This window comes from Emys orbicularis, chromosome 10, assembly GCF_028017835.1.
Source record: "Emys orbicularis isolate rEmyOrb1 chromosome 10, rEmyOrb1.hap1, whole genome shotgun sequence".
NCBI lineage: Eukaryota > Metazoa > Chordata > Testudines > Emydidae > Emys > Emys orbicularis.
Window position 1 is genome coordinate 54,077,236 of NC_088692.1, and position 15,514 is coordinate 54,092,749.

At 41.1% G+C, this 15,514-nt stretch overlaps 1 protein-coding gene across 1 annotated transcript in view; it reads right to left on the reverse strand.

The window, feature by feature from the left end:
- The window catches only part of TMEM266 (transmembrane protein 266), a 119,148-nt gene that overhangs the window by 12,187 nt on the left and 91,447 nt on the right, over positions 1-15,514 (reverse strand). Inside the window, exon 10 of the mRNA XM_065412683.1 lies at positions 12,615-12,801. Coding sequence (XP_065268755.1) covers positions 12,615-12,801 — 187 coding nt within the window. The remainder of the gene's footprint in view (positions 1-12,614; positions 12,802-15,514) is intronic.

Below are 15,514 nucleotides of genomic sequence, written 5' to 3' on the forward strand. Positions count from 1 at the left end.
GCGTGTTTACCAAGGAATGCTACCACATAGCCAGCAATCATACGAGTGCCGAAAGGCTCAGTGTGATAAGATTGCTAACGATGGACACAGACTGAACATCCAGCCAGACTGTCTTAAAGACCAAGCTGAAGATCGATCTGTGTGGTGCTCGATCTATGTCCCTTTGGGATTTGCCATGATGCTAATGGTAAGACAGCGGCTCAGGGCTACAAGAATAAAGGAAGGGTAGGAGCTACACATTAATGTTTCTGTCTTAGAAAAGGCTCCTTCAATAAGAATGCCCACATTCAGAGCCACACTGCTTGTCATGTGACAATTAATTCATGTGGATCACAGGGTTATGTAACCAAGCCTCAGTTTTCACAGGGCTTCCCTGCTCACCTGTGTATTTTTAGAGTTAAGGTCTGTGAGAAGCATTGTGCTGCTCTGTCTTTGGCCAGCAGTGCTCCCAGTAATCCTCAACTTGAGTTCACGTGCAAACAGAGAAGAGGGTTAGTATGATGCAGCCATATAGTAAGAAAGCAGACTGATAAGTACCATAGTGCATACACAATGTAAAATAAAGCTTTTGGTATAACGTGGCTTTTTGAGATCGCATTGACAACCCACAAAAGTGAGTTTCCCCAAAGACATTGCAGCTTCATATGCTTCATTCTCCCATGACACACTGGTGTTTCACACTTTAAAATAGTTGCCTCTCTAGTATAAGGTCCTGGTCCTCAGTTACAAACAGTATTGAGGTCCCACCTACCTCTGTTTGCCTCTCATTCTGTGACTCAGAAGAACAGCTGTGGTCAACAAGGACTTCAGTGGACAGAGCACAGGCTATCCTTCATGCGTATCTGGGGGCAGAACTTTCTTTGTGTCAGGTCCTTGGCTATGAAACATCTTTCCACTGGGATGAATCAGTTGTATAATCTGCAGGACATGGTGCGACACCCATCTTTTCATGCATGCGTTTTCTTTAGGGAAGAGTATGATCCCACTAGAAATGTGACCCTTCTGACAAGAAGCTGTTCAGAAGAGGGGCTTGCATTTAGGGGGCATTACAGGTGGGATTTTTCAAAAGTGCTCAGTGTTGATCTAATTCTGTGCCCATTGAAGACAACAGGAGTTTTACCACTGACTTCAGTGGGAGCAGATTTGGGCCAACATTGAGCACTTCAGAAAATTCCACCTTCCATGCACTAAACAAACTTATGCAGAGTGCCTACAAACTATGCCGACGGCACTTTAGAAATGCAAGTAATCCGATATTGTCCTACTTATTTACAATTCACTTTTGGCACTTCAGAACTTTCTGATCTTAACCATCTGAATTCCCCTTTTCCCAAACTCTGGAACTGACCCCATTTCCAAACAAATGTTGCTGTCATCAATTAATTATGAAGTCACCTACAGCCAAACATCAACAGGGTCATGTCAACGCCCTCTCCTCTGTGCTGTACTATTCATCCTAATGGGTTTAAACAAGATGACCTGAGTGGAATTTCACAGTCCTTACCTTGGTGCCTCCACCAAGTCCTCCTTTCACTCTAGTGACATGGAACATTCCTGTCAATGGGACAAGGGTGGGTGGCTGACAATCTCCAGGGGAGACTTCCTTCTGTTTTCTATGCAACAGCAGATTCTCACATTAGTGACAGCTGCAGTGTTCACAAGGCTTTTCCATTCACACGGATATCCAGTCCCTGCAGAGACTGGCTGTGCGTGTGAGAATTTGGGATGATCTGCTGCATCCATCTTGACAGAAATGTCAACGTTAGTAGCCACAGGAGACAAGAGAATCAGTATGATTCACAATCAAAAATACACCTGAGACATAGAAGGGTTGTTGGTTTGGGAAATCCTGAGACACACTGCCTCTTCCTTTATCAGTACATATTGCTGTAGCAGAAAAAAACTCTAAAAATGACAGCACATGACTTTAAGGGTGACTTTGGCCCCAGTTTTTGCTGATAAACCAACTGTGTGTTGATTCAATCAATGTGTTATTGGAGTCTGCTCTAAATGAGGTCAAGATGGCCAGTGACATCTGTGATAAGAATATTTTAAGAATTTAAAAATCAAAAATATGCTTTGATTCAGAAAACCAGTGTTTGCTGTGTCATGCCAACACCACCAGTCACTGACCTAAGTTCTGGGTTTTTCGTTAGGGCTGGGGTTTTCAAAAGTGCCCAAAGGTGTATCTACACTTCAGACTCAAAAAACAGCAGTGTAGACATGGAGCCCAGGCTCTGAAACCTGGGGAGGGAAGAGGGTCTTCATTGGGAATTTCTTCACTGCTATTTTTAGCCTTTCAGCCCAAGTCCCATGAGCCCAAATCAACTGACCCAGGCTCTGAGACTCGGCACCCCAGGTTTCTCTTTGCATTGTAGACATACCCCATGTGACTTAGGAGCACAAGTCCGACTGGATTTCAATTCTTAAAATGATTTTCAGTGGGACCTATGCTTCTAAGTCACTTCTGAAAATCTCACCCTCTGTTCCTTCTACACTGGACTCCAGGCTACTCTTTGGCTGAAGTTCCCTTTTATTTCAGTTGGCTTTGTGGGTGCTCATTAGCTCTGTAAATAAGACCCTATGACTACAGAATCTTTGTTTGAACTTAAATTCCCTCATGGTATAACTTTACCTGTCTACTACACACTTGCAAAGCAGCCATAGACTTGAGGCAAGGAGGTTTAACTTTGTACAGATAGATAAATGTTCACTGGTTCTCGAAATGCAAAGTGTGTCTTCCTCTCTCTATTGTTAATACACATTTCAATAACTACATACTATATGCATGGAGGTTCTGTTTTAAGGACTGATTTGGATGACCCCTATCCACTCTTGTGAGAGGTCACTGCATGTGGATCCATTAAACACTGTCTGTTCTAAATCAGACACATACAGAAAAGCCAAATTCTCAGTCTTGCATGGACAGAGCGAGGTCTACCCAGGCATTTTAGTGTGTCAGTGCAGTGCAATCAAGATATTATTAGGTCTAACAGTCAGCTCAAAAGGTGTATACCTCTTTCCTGGCTTTTAAAAAAAAACATTTAAGTAATTTCCTATTATCCCTTGCAAAGAAAGCTCCCATCAAGTAGCATGGATGGGGACAAACAAACATACAAGCACCAAAGGGAACTGGCTATTTGAAAACCAGATTTGATTCATATAACTGAATTACCATTATCAGCAACACTTAGTGAAATCCATTTCCACTGTAATGCTTTAACTTTTCTGCCTGCTTGAGAATAATCCTAATGGAGCCCCTGGAAAGCACTGGAATTTTTCATATCCACTAAATGCCATTTTCTTTACTTGCTTGGATAAAGACGTACATAAATGTGGATACGAATGGGTACAGCAAGCGTTCGTTTTCACTAAACATGCTCATAAACTGCAGCAGTATTACCTTTTCCCCAAAGGTAAAACTTCATTGCCAACCTCATAAAAATGGAAATTTGTCTCAGAATATCTAAAATAACCCTTCTGCAATGCAAAGTAACAGAGTTGGGATTCTCTTCTCCTGGCCTAGGGCTGTGTATTAATTTAAAAACTACGTCAGTATTGTAGAATTTCAAAGACTGAAATGATATATGCAGAAAAATATGGAATTTCCACCAGGGACTGTAATTCACATATTATGGGACAGATTAAAGAATAATAAATTTTGGAAGGAAGTATTAATGACTATATGGGGCACTGTGAACTTGACATTCCTTGAAACATGGAACTTTAAGCTTTAAAAATGATTTGTGCTGGAGCAAATCTAAACAGAAAAGAAATAGATGTTATTCTGACCATGATCAGTTACATATTGTGTGAGTCAAGAACTTGACAAGAAAAACTTCCTTTGTAATCTAGAGATGAACAGTGAGAATAAGTTTTGCTATTGCATCACTGCTCTTTTTCCGGGAGGAAGAGAGGAGAGAGGATAACATCTAGAATATTTCTTTCACTATTACGCAAAGAATGTCCATGTGATTCCTAAAAATGACTTACCAGCACCACTTAGCATTTATATGTAGCAGTTTTCTTCCTCAACTCTTTAGAAACCAACCTGTTAATTCTCACAACATTCCTGTAAAATAGGTAAGTATTATTATCCGAATTTTACATGAGGAGAAAATGCGTTATTCACAGAGACTGGTAATGTCAGAGCGGAACTCTGGAATTCCTAGCTCCTTACCCTGGTGCTCATATTATTAGTATGCACTCATCTGTTGATATTCACCCTCCATTGTCATTGATAAGGGAATCCTACTGATGGTGTGTTAAGGTCAATTTTTTAGCCTCCATATTTGTCTGCTTTAGAGATCTAGTAAAAATCTTTCCAGCACATCAAGTCTACACTCAGGACAAGTTTAAGAGGAAATGTTTCCTGCATCTCTTGGCCAAACTGGCCCAGAAAGATATTCAACATTGGTACACTTTCCACACAGCTATTCCTACCCACAGTAGACTTCTCGGAAGTGGCGTACCTTGCAGAGACTAAAACATGCCAATTTGTTATTCACAGGCTTAGCATAAGAATTATTCTGCTATGGAGGCCGAACAAGGCTGTCACCTCACAGAGGTGACAAGCATGAGGCATGTTGACAGGGCCATTTTGGAACACTTTCATGGTATGGTATGGACAGAGCACTTCACTCTCCTCAATGCCACCAGCAATTACTTCACTTTAGAAACAAAGGAAGGCAAGAAACAGTTGTGCAATAATAAAACCAGTTTGAAAATGTACACTGAAAGCTATCCGAGTTGCCAGTGCAGACAGTATTCTCATGGTGTATGTATGCACTGTATGTCTTTGAGGAAGTCTGTGTCTCTGAGGTGCTGTGTGTAACATGTGATGCAGGGTTACTTGACTTATTTTATTGACTGCTGCTGAAAATGGTTACACAAAATCCAGTGTAAATACCACAGTGCAAGCCAGAGCTGCCCCCGAGGAGCTTTAACTTATGCACTGTCCCATAAAACTCACATGCAGGGAAATGAGCAGAACTCTGAATGCTTTTTTATTCTGTAACACCGCATGGTAAAGTAGTTGATACTGAATGTTTCCATTGTTACTTATGAACAAGGGAAATAAGATTAGCTTTGGCAAGAATACCCCTTTTCCCATGCACTCAGTTCTTTAGCCAGCTAAAGCCCATTGGTTTGACAGAATTCAGGGCCCTCCAAACCTGGAAAGATCTTGAGAGGTCCACAAAAATAGGTTTGTCAGAGTCGTGAATTATTCATGCCATTCCCTACCTCAGCTGCTATAGGCATTCCCATGTATTCTTCATAGTTCCTAGATGCCATGATATGAACCACCCAAATATATTAGTCTGATCAGAAGTGGTTCTGACAAGATAGATAATTTAATGAAGAGGGGCATAGTTGGGAGAAGATGTAGATAAAATGATTCCTAAGACTGGTTGAATCGCAGGGCAGTTTGCAACATACAATCCTTGGGCCAAAGTAGCACAATCACGTATAGAAAAAAACTGTGGGCTTTCTGCCGGACAAAGTAAGGGCTGTGGAAGACCCTGCATTCATCAGAATCAGTGCAGTTTTGGGGTGTGAGATGGGGCAAGAATGCAGAGTATGTGTTCATCATCTGCCCTAGTATGTAGGCAGGCTTACTGGTATCTGTGGGAAAAACAAGGGATCTGGGACTAACTGGATTTCCCTGCCCCTGCTAGATGGATAGAATGTCCCAGCTGCAGTAGCACTTTGGGCTATTGAAATGTCCTTTCTTTGTCCCAAGAAATTACATTCAGATTTTGCTGAGATCTATTCTATAGAAATTGCTACTGCACTGCTCAGGAAAATTTTGGCACCATGCCAAAACAATAACTGACAAAGCAACAACAGTAGCAGCACAGATTATACTGGAAATGCCTGGGAGATATTGGAGCAGTTGGGGGGGAAGGGGAACAGGATTGGGCTGGGTTCTCTACAGACACACCTGGATGGGCACATGGTCCCAGTGGCCTACCCATCCTCTCCGGAATAACAGCCTTCTCCAGCTGCCAGCTAATACGTAATTTGTGCAGCAAAACTGAAGGTTCAGGATTCAAATCTTGTTGATGATGCATGATTGGAGGAGAGTTGTTACATTTGTGCATAACAGGATTTGGTTTAACCTCTTTCTTTTAAAAAAATAATGTAGAAAATTAAATCTATAAAAACGACATTAAAATAATGTTATTTAAGCTTGCAAAGTTTAGCACTTGAAAGGTAGTAAATGTCAGATTTACCGTTACGTGTGCAACCTTAATTTGGCCCCCTTGTGCGTATGCTTATGACACAGTTTTTAATTACATAATCACATACTATTTTTCCATAGGACCCCTGCTTCATTCAGTGCACTGGGCAACCTCAAAAATGGTGTTTCCAACTTTAGGTTACAAAGTCAAATACTTGAAATCTTATTTTAACATAGTTTTTTGTACACAATATAGGATTCATAATGAAAATCTTTCCTTTACATTTTCAGTTGACTCCCTTGACATCAGAGATTAATTGTAGATTTCCAACAAGACCTCTTAATTCTAACATAACAGTATGATATTCAGGAATAGAAAATGTAAAGTAGCAATCATTTTTTTTTATTTGCTAAATGTATTTTTTCAAGGTTTCAGTAACAAGCATTAATATCTATAAGACACATTGCAATCTATTTGAAGTCACTATAATTTAAGCAATTGTATTTATACCATGCACAACTTTTTTCAGTTCCAAATGTAACCCTCAAGGAACATATGCATAAATTATGAAGTATCCTCCTGGGGAAACCTCTGAAATCGGACAAAAAGGAGGAAATGCATTTATGGGGCAGCATACGAACAATCCACTTTCTGTTTTTTCTAAATACAATTTGAAAGCTCAAATAGTTATTGATGTAGACACAGCAGCAAAATGAGGACAGATCCAGGCATGGAATTAAGTGGCAGTCCACAACTTTTTATTAAACTTTAACATAAGAGAGGGGTGCTACCTGCCCATCACCCATATTCTCCTATATCAGGCATTTAATTAGTTCCAGTGCAGGGGTTACAGGACTCATTACCATATAATCCATAATGTGGGGTAGACTCTCCTCAGCCTACCCTCAAGGACTCAGCATTCTCTGACTCCAGCACCCTTCCTCTCATGAGGGGGACAGCGGGTGCAGCAGGGTGGGAACCTCAGCCTGGAAGGGCTACAAGGTCTGACCCTATCACATGAGCCCAAGGCCCATCACCAAAATCCCAGCTCTCCTATGTCTGGGAACCATTCATTTTATTCTCTTAACCGTACTGGAAAATGGCCGCAAGTTGCGCCGTATAAACACCAACAGTTAGGTACTATGCTCATTCATACTTAACCCACTGTGGCTCGAAGGTGCTGTGAGGAAGGCAAAAAACTCCATGGTCCTCCACAACTGGCCCATGGGAGAAAAAAATCCTTCCTGACCTCATAAACAGGCAACAGCTAGACCCATAGCATCTGTCAGGCTGGGTTCCCGTTCCTAGTTCTGGTGGATAGGGTGGGCTGCTGGAACGGAGCTGAAAGAGGCTCCACATGGTCCCTGTGCTGGGTTAAATCCTGGGAGCTGGGGAATGCTGACCAATCAGCAGCCCTCTCCCTTCCGCTGGCCAATGGGTGCCAGAGACTCCGAGGGGAAGGAGCTACCTATTGTCCCCTGGTAAATGTTTCCCTCCCTTCGCTGTCCCCATCAATTTCTCCCACCCACTGATGTGGGTGGGTGACATATGGATAAATTATTATCATAATTGCAAATTAGTAAAAAGAAAGAACAAAAACCAAAACGCCAAAATATTTAACTTGTTTCATTGTTACTAATTTAATATTTAGCAAAGAACAGAGAATTATTTGACAAGTTTTGGGAGCTTTTTTAGGCCTTTAAGTTAAAACCCTACGCATTCTGTGTAATTTGACTGAAAGAAGGTTTCTAATTGAAATGGATTAGTATTGCAATTCTCCCTTCTAGAGTTAGTGACCATCCCACTAAAATTATCAGGCAAAATGCCAGAGGGGGTCTAAAAAGCACATAGAGAAAGAAGAAAAGAGATTGGAACTGGTATAAGCAATTGATGTCCATATATTCACAATAAAGTTAATAGATTTCAAGAAGGCAGACTATAGCAAACTCGGGAGTTGGTAGGAAAGATTCCATGGGAAGCAAATCTAAGGGGAAAAAACAGTTCAAGAGAGTTGGCAGTTTTTCAAAGAAACATTATTAAGGGCACAAGAGCAAACGGTCTCACTGTGTAAGAAAGATAGGAAGTATGATAAGAGACTACCCTGGCTTAACCAGGAGATCTTCAAGTATCTGAAACTCAAAAAAGAGTCCCACAAAAAGTGGAAACTAGGTCAAATTACAAAGGATGAATATAAACAAACAACACAAGTATGTAGGTACAAAATTAGAAAGGCCAATGCACAAAACGAGATTAAACTAGATAGAGATATAAAGGGTAAAAAGAAAACATTCTACAAATACATTAGAAGCAAGAGGAAGACCAAAGACAGGGTAGGCCCGTTATTCAATGAGGGAGGAAAACAATAACAGAAAATATGGAAATGGCAGAAATGCTAAATGACATTTTTGTTTCAGTTTTCACCAAAATGTTTAGTAGCGATTGGACTTCTAATTTAATGAATGCCAGTGAAAATGAGGTAGGATCAGAGGCTAAAATAGAGAAAGAACAAGTTAAAAATTACTTAGACAAGTTAGATGACTTCAAGTCACCAGGGCCTGATGAAATACATCCCAGAATACTCAAGGAGCTGACAGATATCTGAGCCATTAGCGATTATCTTCAAAAAGTCATGGAAGATGGGAGAGATTCCAGAGGACTGGAAAAGGGCAAATATAGTGCCAATCTATGAAAAGGGGAATAAGGACAAGCCGGTGAATTACAGACCAGTCAGCTTAACTACTGTACCTGGAAAGATAATGGAGCAAATAATTAAGAAATTAAACACACAGAAGATAATAAGGTGAGTCAGCATGGATTTGTCAAGAACAAATCATGTCAAATAAATCCAATAGCTTTCTTTCATAGGGTAATAAGCCTTGTGGATGGGGGGCAGGGGGAAGCAGTAGATGTGGTATATGTTAACTTTAGTAAGGCTTTTGATACTGTCTCGCATAACCTTGTAATAAATGAACTAGGAAAATGCAACCTAGATGGAGCTACTATAAGGTGGGTGCATAACTGCTTGGAAACTATTCCCAGAGAGTAGTTATTAGTGGTTCACAGTCATGCTGGAAGGCATATCAAGTGAGGTCCCGCAGGGATCAGTTCGGGGTCAGGTTCTGTTCAATATCTTCATCAATGATTTAGATAATGGCAGAGAGAGTACACTTATAAAGTTTGCAGACGATACCAAGCTGGAAGGGGTTGCAAGTGCTTTGGAGGACAGGATTAAAATTCAAAATGATCTGGACAAACTGGAGAAATGGTCTGAAGTAAATAGGCTGAAATTCAATAAGGACAAATGCAAAGTACTCCACTTAGGAAGGAACAATCAGTTGCACACATACAAAATGGGAAATGACTGCCTAGGAAGGAGTACTGCGGAAAGGGATCTGGGGGTCATACTGGATCACAAGCTAAATATGAGTCAACAGTGTAACATTGTTGCAAAAAAAGCAAACGTCGTTCTGGGATGTATTAGCATGAGTGTTCTACTATACTCCGAACTGATTTACTTCAAATGGAGTATTGTGTTCAGTTCTGGGTGCCACATTTCGGGAAAGATGTGGATGAATTGGAGAGAATCCTGAGAAGAACAACAAAAATGATTAAAGGTCTAGAAAACATGACCTACGACGGAAGATTGAAAAAATTGGGTTTGTTTAGTCTGGAGAAGAGAAGACTGAGAGGAGACATGATAACAGTTTTCAAATACATAAAAGGTTGTTACAAGAAGGAGAGAGAAAAATTGTCCTCTTTAACCTCTCATGATAGGACAAGAAGCTTAAATTGCAGCAAGGGTGGTTTAGGCTGGACAGTAGGAAAAACTTCCTGTCAGGGTAGTTAAGCACTGGAATAAATTGGAATAAACCTACGGAGGTTGTTGCATCTCTGTCATTGGAGATTTTTAGGAGTAGGTTAGACAAACATCTGCCAGGGATGGTCTACATAATAGTTAGTCCTGCCTTGAGTGCAGGGGACTGGACTGGAAGACCTCTTGAGGTCCCTTCCAGTCCTACAATTTATGATTCTATTCTCCCAAATCTTTTGAAATTTTGAAAAAAAAAATCCAGTGCAAAAGTTTGTTTCATCAGCTTTAACATCATTATGTGGGTTATATCCTCATGTGGTAGAAATGTTATGGAACAGATGCTTCTATTAGGTTCAGATGGAGAGTAAAACCCTGCCCTATATTGTACAGATAAGTACCAGCTAGGTAAGATTCCAGTCCCTGGAATGCTAGAAGGGGACCTCGACTAATATATCTGCTAGTACTCCACAGTCCCATTGATCTGTCTTCCTCTAAGCCAACAGAATAGGTCACAGGCCCACTGTACCACCAGTACCTCATACCCCATAGCTTTGCAGCTTAGACATGTAAAAGAAAAACAGAACTTTTCCCACAGCATATATTGCTCCAGTTCTTGCATCCTCAGTTTTCATAGCTGCTTTCATCCAAGCACAGCGTTGCACCCAAGTCATCTATAGCGTTTTGAGCTACCTTTTGACTATGAAGTCTATAATCACGAAGTGAGCTTCACTTTAAGTGTCTGGCCACTTGCACATCCCTACTGGGCAATAGGACGACATACTGGATAAGCATGGCGACTGGTGTGTCCCAAAGATTAAAGTGCCTCACTGCCACCTTGTCAGCAAGACAGTCACAAAACAAGCATTGTGGTGACATGATAGTAACAGCAGTAGGCTTAGTCATGTCATGCACTGTATGAGCCGTTACTGCAATACATGAACTCCAATAAATGTTCTCCTAGTGACAAAGTCAACTAAATATATTCATCTCTTTATATTCATACTCTTGCTTCATGAAAACCAACACTCTTTAGCAATATACTGACTTCCAAAAATTGGTACAGATCTCTTTTTATAACCAGGGCCATACAACAGTTGTAACAAACAATGGGATAAAAGAGCTAGAGATACCTTTAACACCTGATGCACGTCCAACAATCACAATGCCACATTCTATGCCTTTGAATGTATGGTGAGGGTGCCATGTGAACAAGATCCTGTTTCCATAACAAGAACTGTGCATTGTGAACAGGGCCGGCTCCAGGCACCAGCTTAACAAGCAGGTGCTTGGGGCGGCCAAGGGAGAGGGGGCGGCACCTGCGGCAATTCGGGGGCGGCAGGTCCCTCACTCCCTCTAGGAGCGAAGGACCTGCTGCTGAACTGCCGCCGCCGATTGCGGCTTTTTTTTTTTTTCTTCCAATTGCCGCCGCCGGCAGAAATGCTGGAGCCGGCCCTGACTGTGAATTGTACATTCACAGCTCATGTCATGAAAAGGCACCTACACTTTTGGTGAACATATTACTTATTCCATTTCAGCAAGTTGACACATGGCATTACGCTCCTTCATTAGCACTATACAGTGCACGGTTATGGGTCATACTAATGTGAAGGTCAGAGTGCTAGTCTCCCAGATTCATGCTCACACCAGGAAAAAGGTAACATCTACAGCCTGTACAACAGCGAAGGCTAGACAGATCTCCTGATTTAGTTTAGGTGTGTAGCTATTCACCACTTCCCCACACTGAATACGTCTTTGTTTTTACTGTTTGGTAATTGTGTTAATGTTCACAGAATATTATACAGCTCCCAGAATACGACAGAAGATGCAGGGTTTCTATGGATGCCTATATTTAAAATTAGGTACCAAAGTGAGGGTGCATAATTCTGCATTTGGGTACTAAAATCAGACACATTCATATTAGGGGTGTATGTATGTTTATATATGTCTGGTAATTTGGAGAAATAGGGTCTTCAACCTAGGTGACCATGTTTAAAAACTGGGCTCATTAGCACAATAGATCAAATAAATTCCTGATGTAATGGTGCTGACAACATCAGGGACAAACCTGGCCCAACATATTTAATTTGTTACTAAAAAATCCGTATAAAGAGTGTTTCACTGTAAATATTACTATTTGACTATTAATAAAAATACTTTGAGACCAGGTTGCTCCACAGACAGACAAGCAGATGTGAGATGCGACATCAATTCAAAACTGCCCTGTGCCTGCTTCAAATCACAGAAATGTGGGTGGCCCCAAGGCTGATAATGTTTTCCAATGTTCCTCCTGATTTCCATGCTTTTATCACTGAGCGAAAAATTCTTTGCCAATTCTGACTTGGCTGCTGCACTTTAGTGCTTGTCGGATATAAGCATCAGAACCATGAAGGAGAGCATCATAGTCATTTTCTTCCAGGGTCAGTTTATTGGCTCTGGCTGGAATTTGTTCACAAATAGAACATCTGCCACTTTGAAGCAGACCTGGCTTCCTTGCAAATGGGGAAGTGCAATCTCCAGGGAATGTAATCAATTCACTTGTAAAATGAGAATAATCAGTGAATTCAACAATTCCATGTAAGGGAACAGCAGAAGCAATTGGCACTGTACATAGCACTCACCTCGTGGTGGTCGTAACTCGGTGATATTCTCAGTGGCCTCATCATCTGAGTCTCCAGTTGCCACTACCTTATATCTATTGCTGCTCTGTTTACTCAGCATGTGGGGTACTTGTAGCGCAGCCTCCCTCTCAGCAGCTAGGTCCAGATCTTGCTGAGCTAGGTGGGCTCTCAACTGCCTAATTTCAAACTATGGGAAAAACAACATAAAATGATGTGACACAAGTAAACCCTACCTGGAAATCATTATTCCCCAGAAAAGTTGAGTTTAGATTAGCACCCAAGCTGTTGTTTGGTTGCTTGGATGTTGATGGTCTTCTAAGAAAGGTGGGGGGAAATTATATTAATTCGGTTTGGAGATACACTTTGGGGCAGTTTCTTAAGAGAAGAAATTGTCTAATAAGTGTGACCTCCAATACAGGTTTCACTGTATAATCATTTCAACCATCATTCAGGGTGATTCCTGTTATTGACACACAACTCTAATATCTGGACTTTACACTGATGAATTCCATGGAGGGGATTCTCCCCTCTACACCCAAGGACTTCCTCCCTCAAATAACTGAACCACAGCAGTTCTGCTGCAGGCAAGGCCCTCTAGAACTGCAGGGAAGGGGGCAGGATTTGACCCATTATTGCTATTATTTTTGAATTACATCCTATGCTGGGCGGCACTGTATACAATAAAAGTGACAATGACCGAAAGGCAGAGAGCTAGAGAGTAGCAATCTCAATGACAGATCCAGTATATTTCCCTGTGTTTGACAGACACATGCCTCCTGTGATGCAAGAAAGAAATCTCCCTCCTGGCAGGGACAGGAAGGGTCCTCTGAATCCTCATTTGGGGGTTGAGGATTTCTTCACTCCTTCTTCTGCATTACAACCCGTACACCTAAGCCACCACAATTCTGAGGAAGGAATGCATTGGGTTGCAACTCTTTCAAAACATGGAGACGTATGGTGGTGACCAATATAATTCTAATTACACACAGTGAGAGGGAAAAGAAAATTAGTGAAGTGATAGGTTAATGCATTTCAAATTTCCAGCATTGTGCCTCTTAACTAAAAGATCTGAAAAGACTTTGCATGGCCGAAAGGATAGTCTTACAGTGTGCACACTGCAATGCACCTGTCACTACACTTTTATAACTGAAGGGAAATTAGTAACTTAGCTTTTAAAAACTTGCGTGTAATGGCACCTTAGCTAACTGAATTTGGTTCTGGCTTTCCTCTCCGAGATGCTGACTCAAATCCATCTTGCTGTCAGATTATACATGTGGTGATCCTAGTTCATTCCATGTAAGGCAGGACTCAGTTCATTCTATAGTGTACATTCCACTGAGTCCTCTGTTGAAAAGCCATGATTCAGCATGATTGTCAGGCTATCAAAGCAATGGTCTCTATTAATTTAGTATGAACACTGGATTAGTGGTCAGCTATAGAGAGAAGTGGCTCTTCCAGGTTGAGATTCACGTATTACTGGAGTGGGAAATGGACAACAGCTTCCATGTACTAAAAAAAAGATACCAGATTGGCAGCCCTGGAGACTGAAGTCTTCTACTCACAGTATGGGTAGGGGCACTTGGCCTGTAAGACACACATGTAAGGAGTGAGAGTGTAATTTAGTCTCTATCCCCTGTCAATCCTTGAGCTCTCCACTGAAACTTCCAACAAGCATATTGACAGTAGTGTTTTTGTGGCTACCTATTAACTAAGGCCATGTCTACACTAGCACTTATGTCAGCAAAACTTTTGTCACTCAGGGGTGTGAAAAAACACACCCTTGAGTGACATTAGTTTTGCTGGCATAAGCGCTTGTGTGCACAGTGCTATGCTGGCGGGAGATATTTTCCCACCAACATAGCTATCGCTGCTCATGGAGCTGGTGTTATGATGTCGATGGGAGAGCTCTCTCCCGTTGGCATACAGCCGCCACACGAGCAATCTTACAGTGGCACAGCTGCTTCGGTACAGCTGTGCCACTGTAAGCTTGTAAGTGTAGACACGGCCGAAAAAAGAACAGGACAGGGACCACCAACTCCTTTCACAATAGCTTCCTACTTCAAAAGCCAGATGGTGATAATGACTTTTCATAAATGCCAGTTTGGGCCAGATATGAACCAACAATTTATAGATAGATTTATAGAAAGATTTTACATTTCATTACCAATCCCCTGACCTCTGTTTTCCAGCTTAGATACTACAATGAGCAGGTGGATAACAGAGAATTTCAACTTTCAATACTGAATCTTTAGAAGAACATAAACTAAAATAATAAAATAAAATCTCGCAAAATTTCATCTTTAAAAAAACCACACAAATCATAGGCAAGAAACAGATTATGGGGAACATTTACAATGGCATTGCTGTTCTTTTTCTTTTAATCTTGTTCATGATTGGCTGGAAAACAAAAGCCAACTTTAATTTGAGCTCTTTCAGAAAGCAAACAGATTAAACTATTTACAATAAGTAAACAACATGGGGAAACTGAGGCACAGAAATTGACCCAAGGTCACACAACAAATCTGTGGCAGAAATGTAAATAGAAACCAGATCTCCAGACTCCCACTTCTGTGCTCTAATCACTAGACAATTCCACTTCCTCAAAGCAAATCTTTATAACCTAAATTGGAAAAATTCATATCTTAGCTGAAGATAAATATTCTGACTGGTGAGTGAAACTGGAGTCACAAAGATAGTGAAGAACAGTAATTCAGGTGAAGAGTGCAATATTGCCGATAAAGTAAAATAACAGAAGTGGCTTTACTGCCATCTTATGGCCAAAGGACAAAACCACACACCACATTGCCAGCCCTGCTAAAGTGTGCACCTATGTATTTCTGCAAAGCATCTAGTTTTATCTGCCTCAGAAATCTGTACTTGATGTCTCAGGTAGTGTGGAA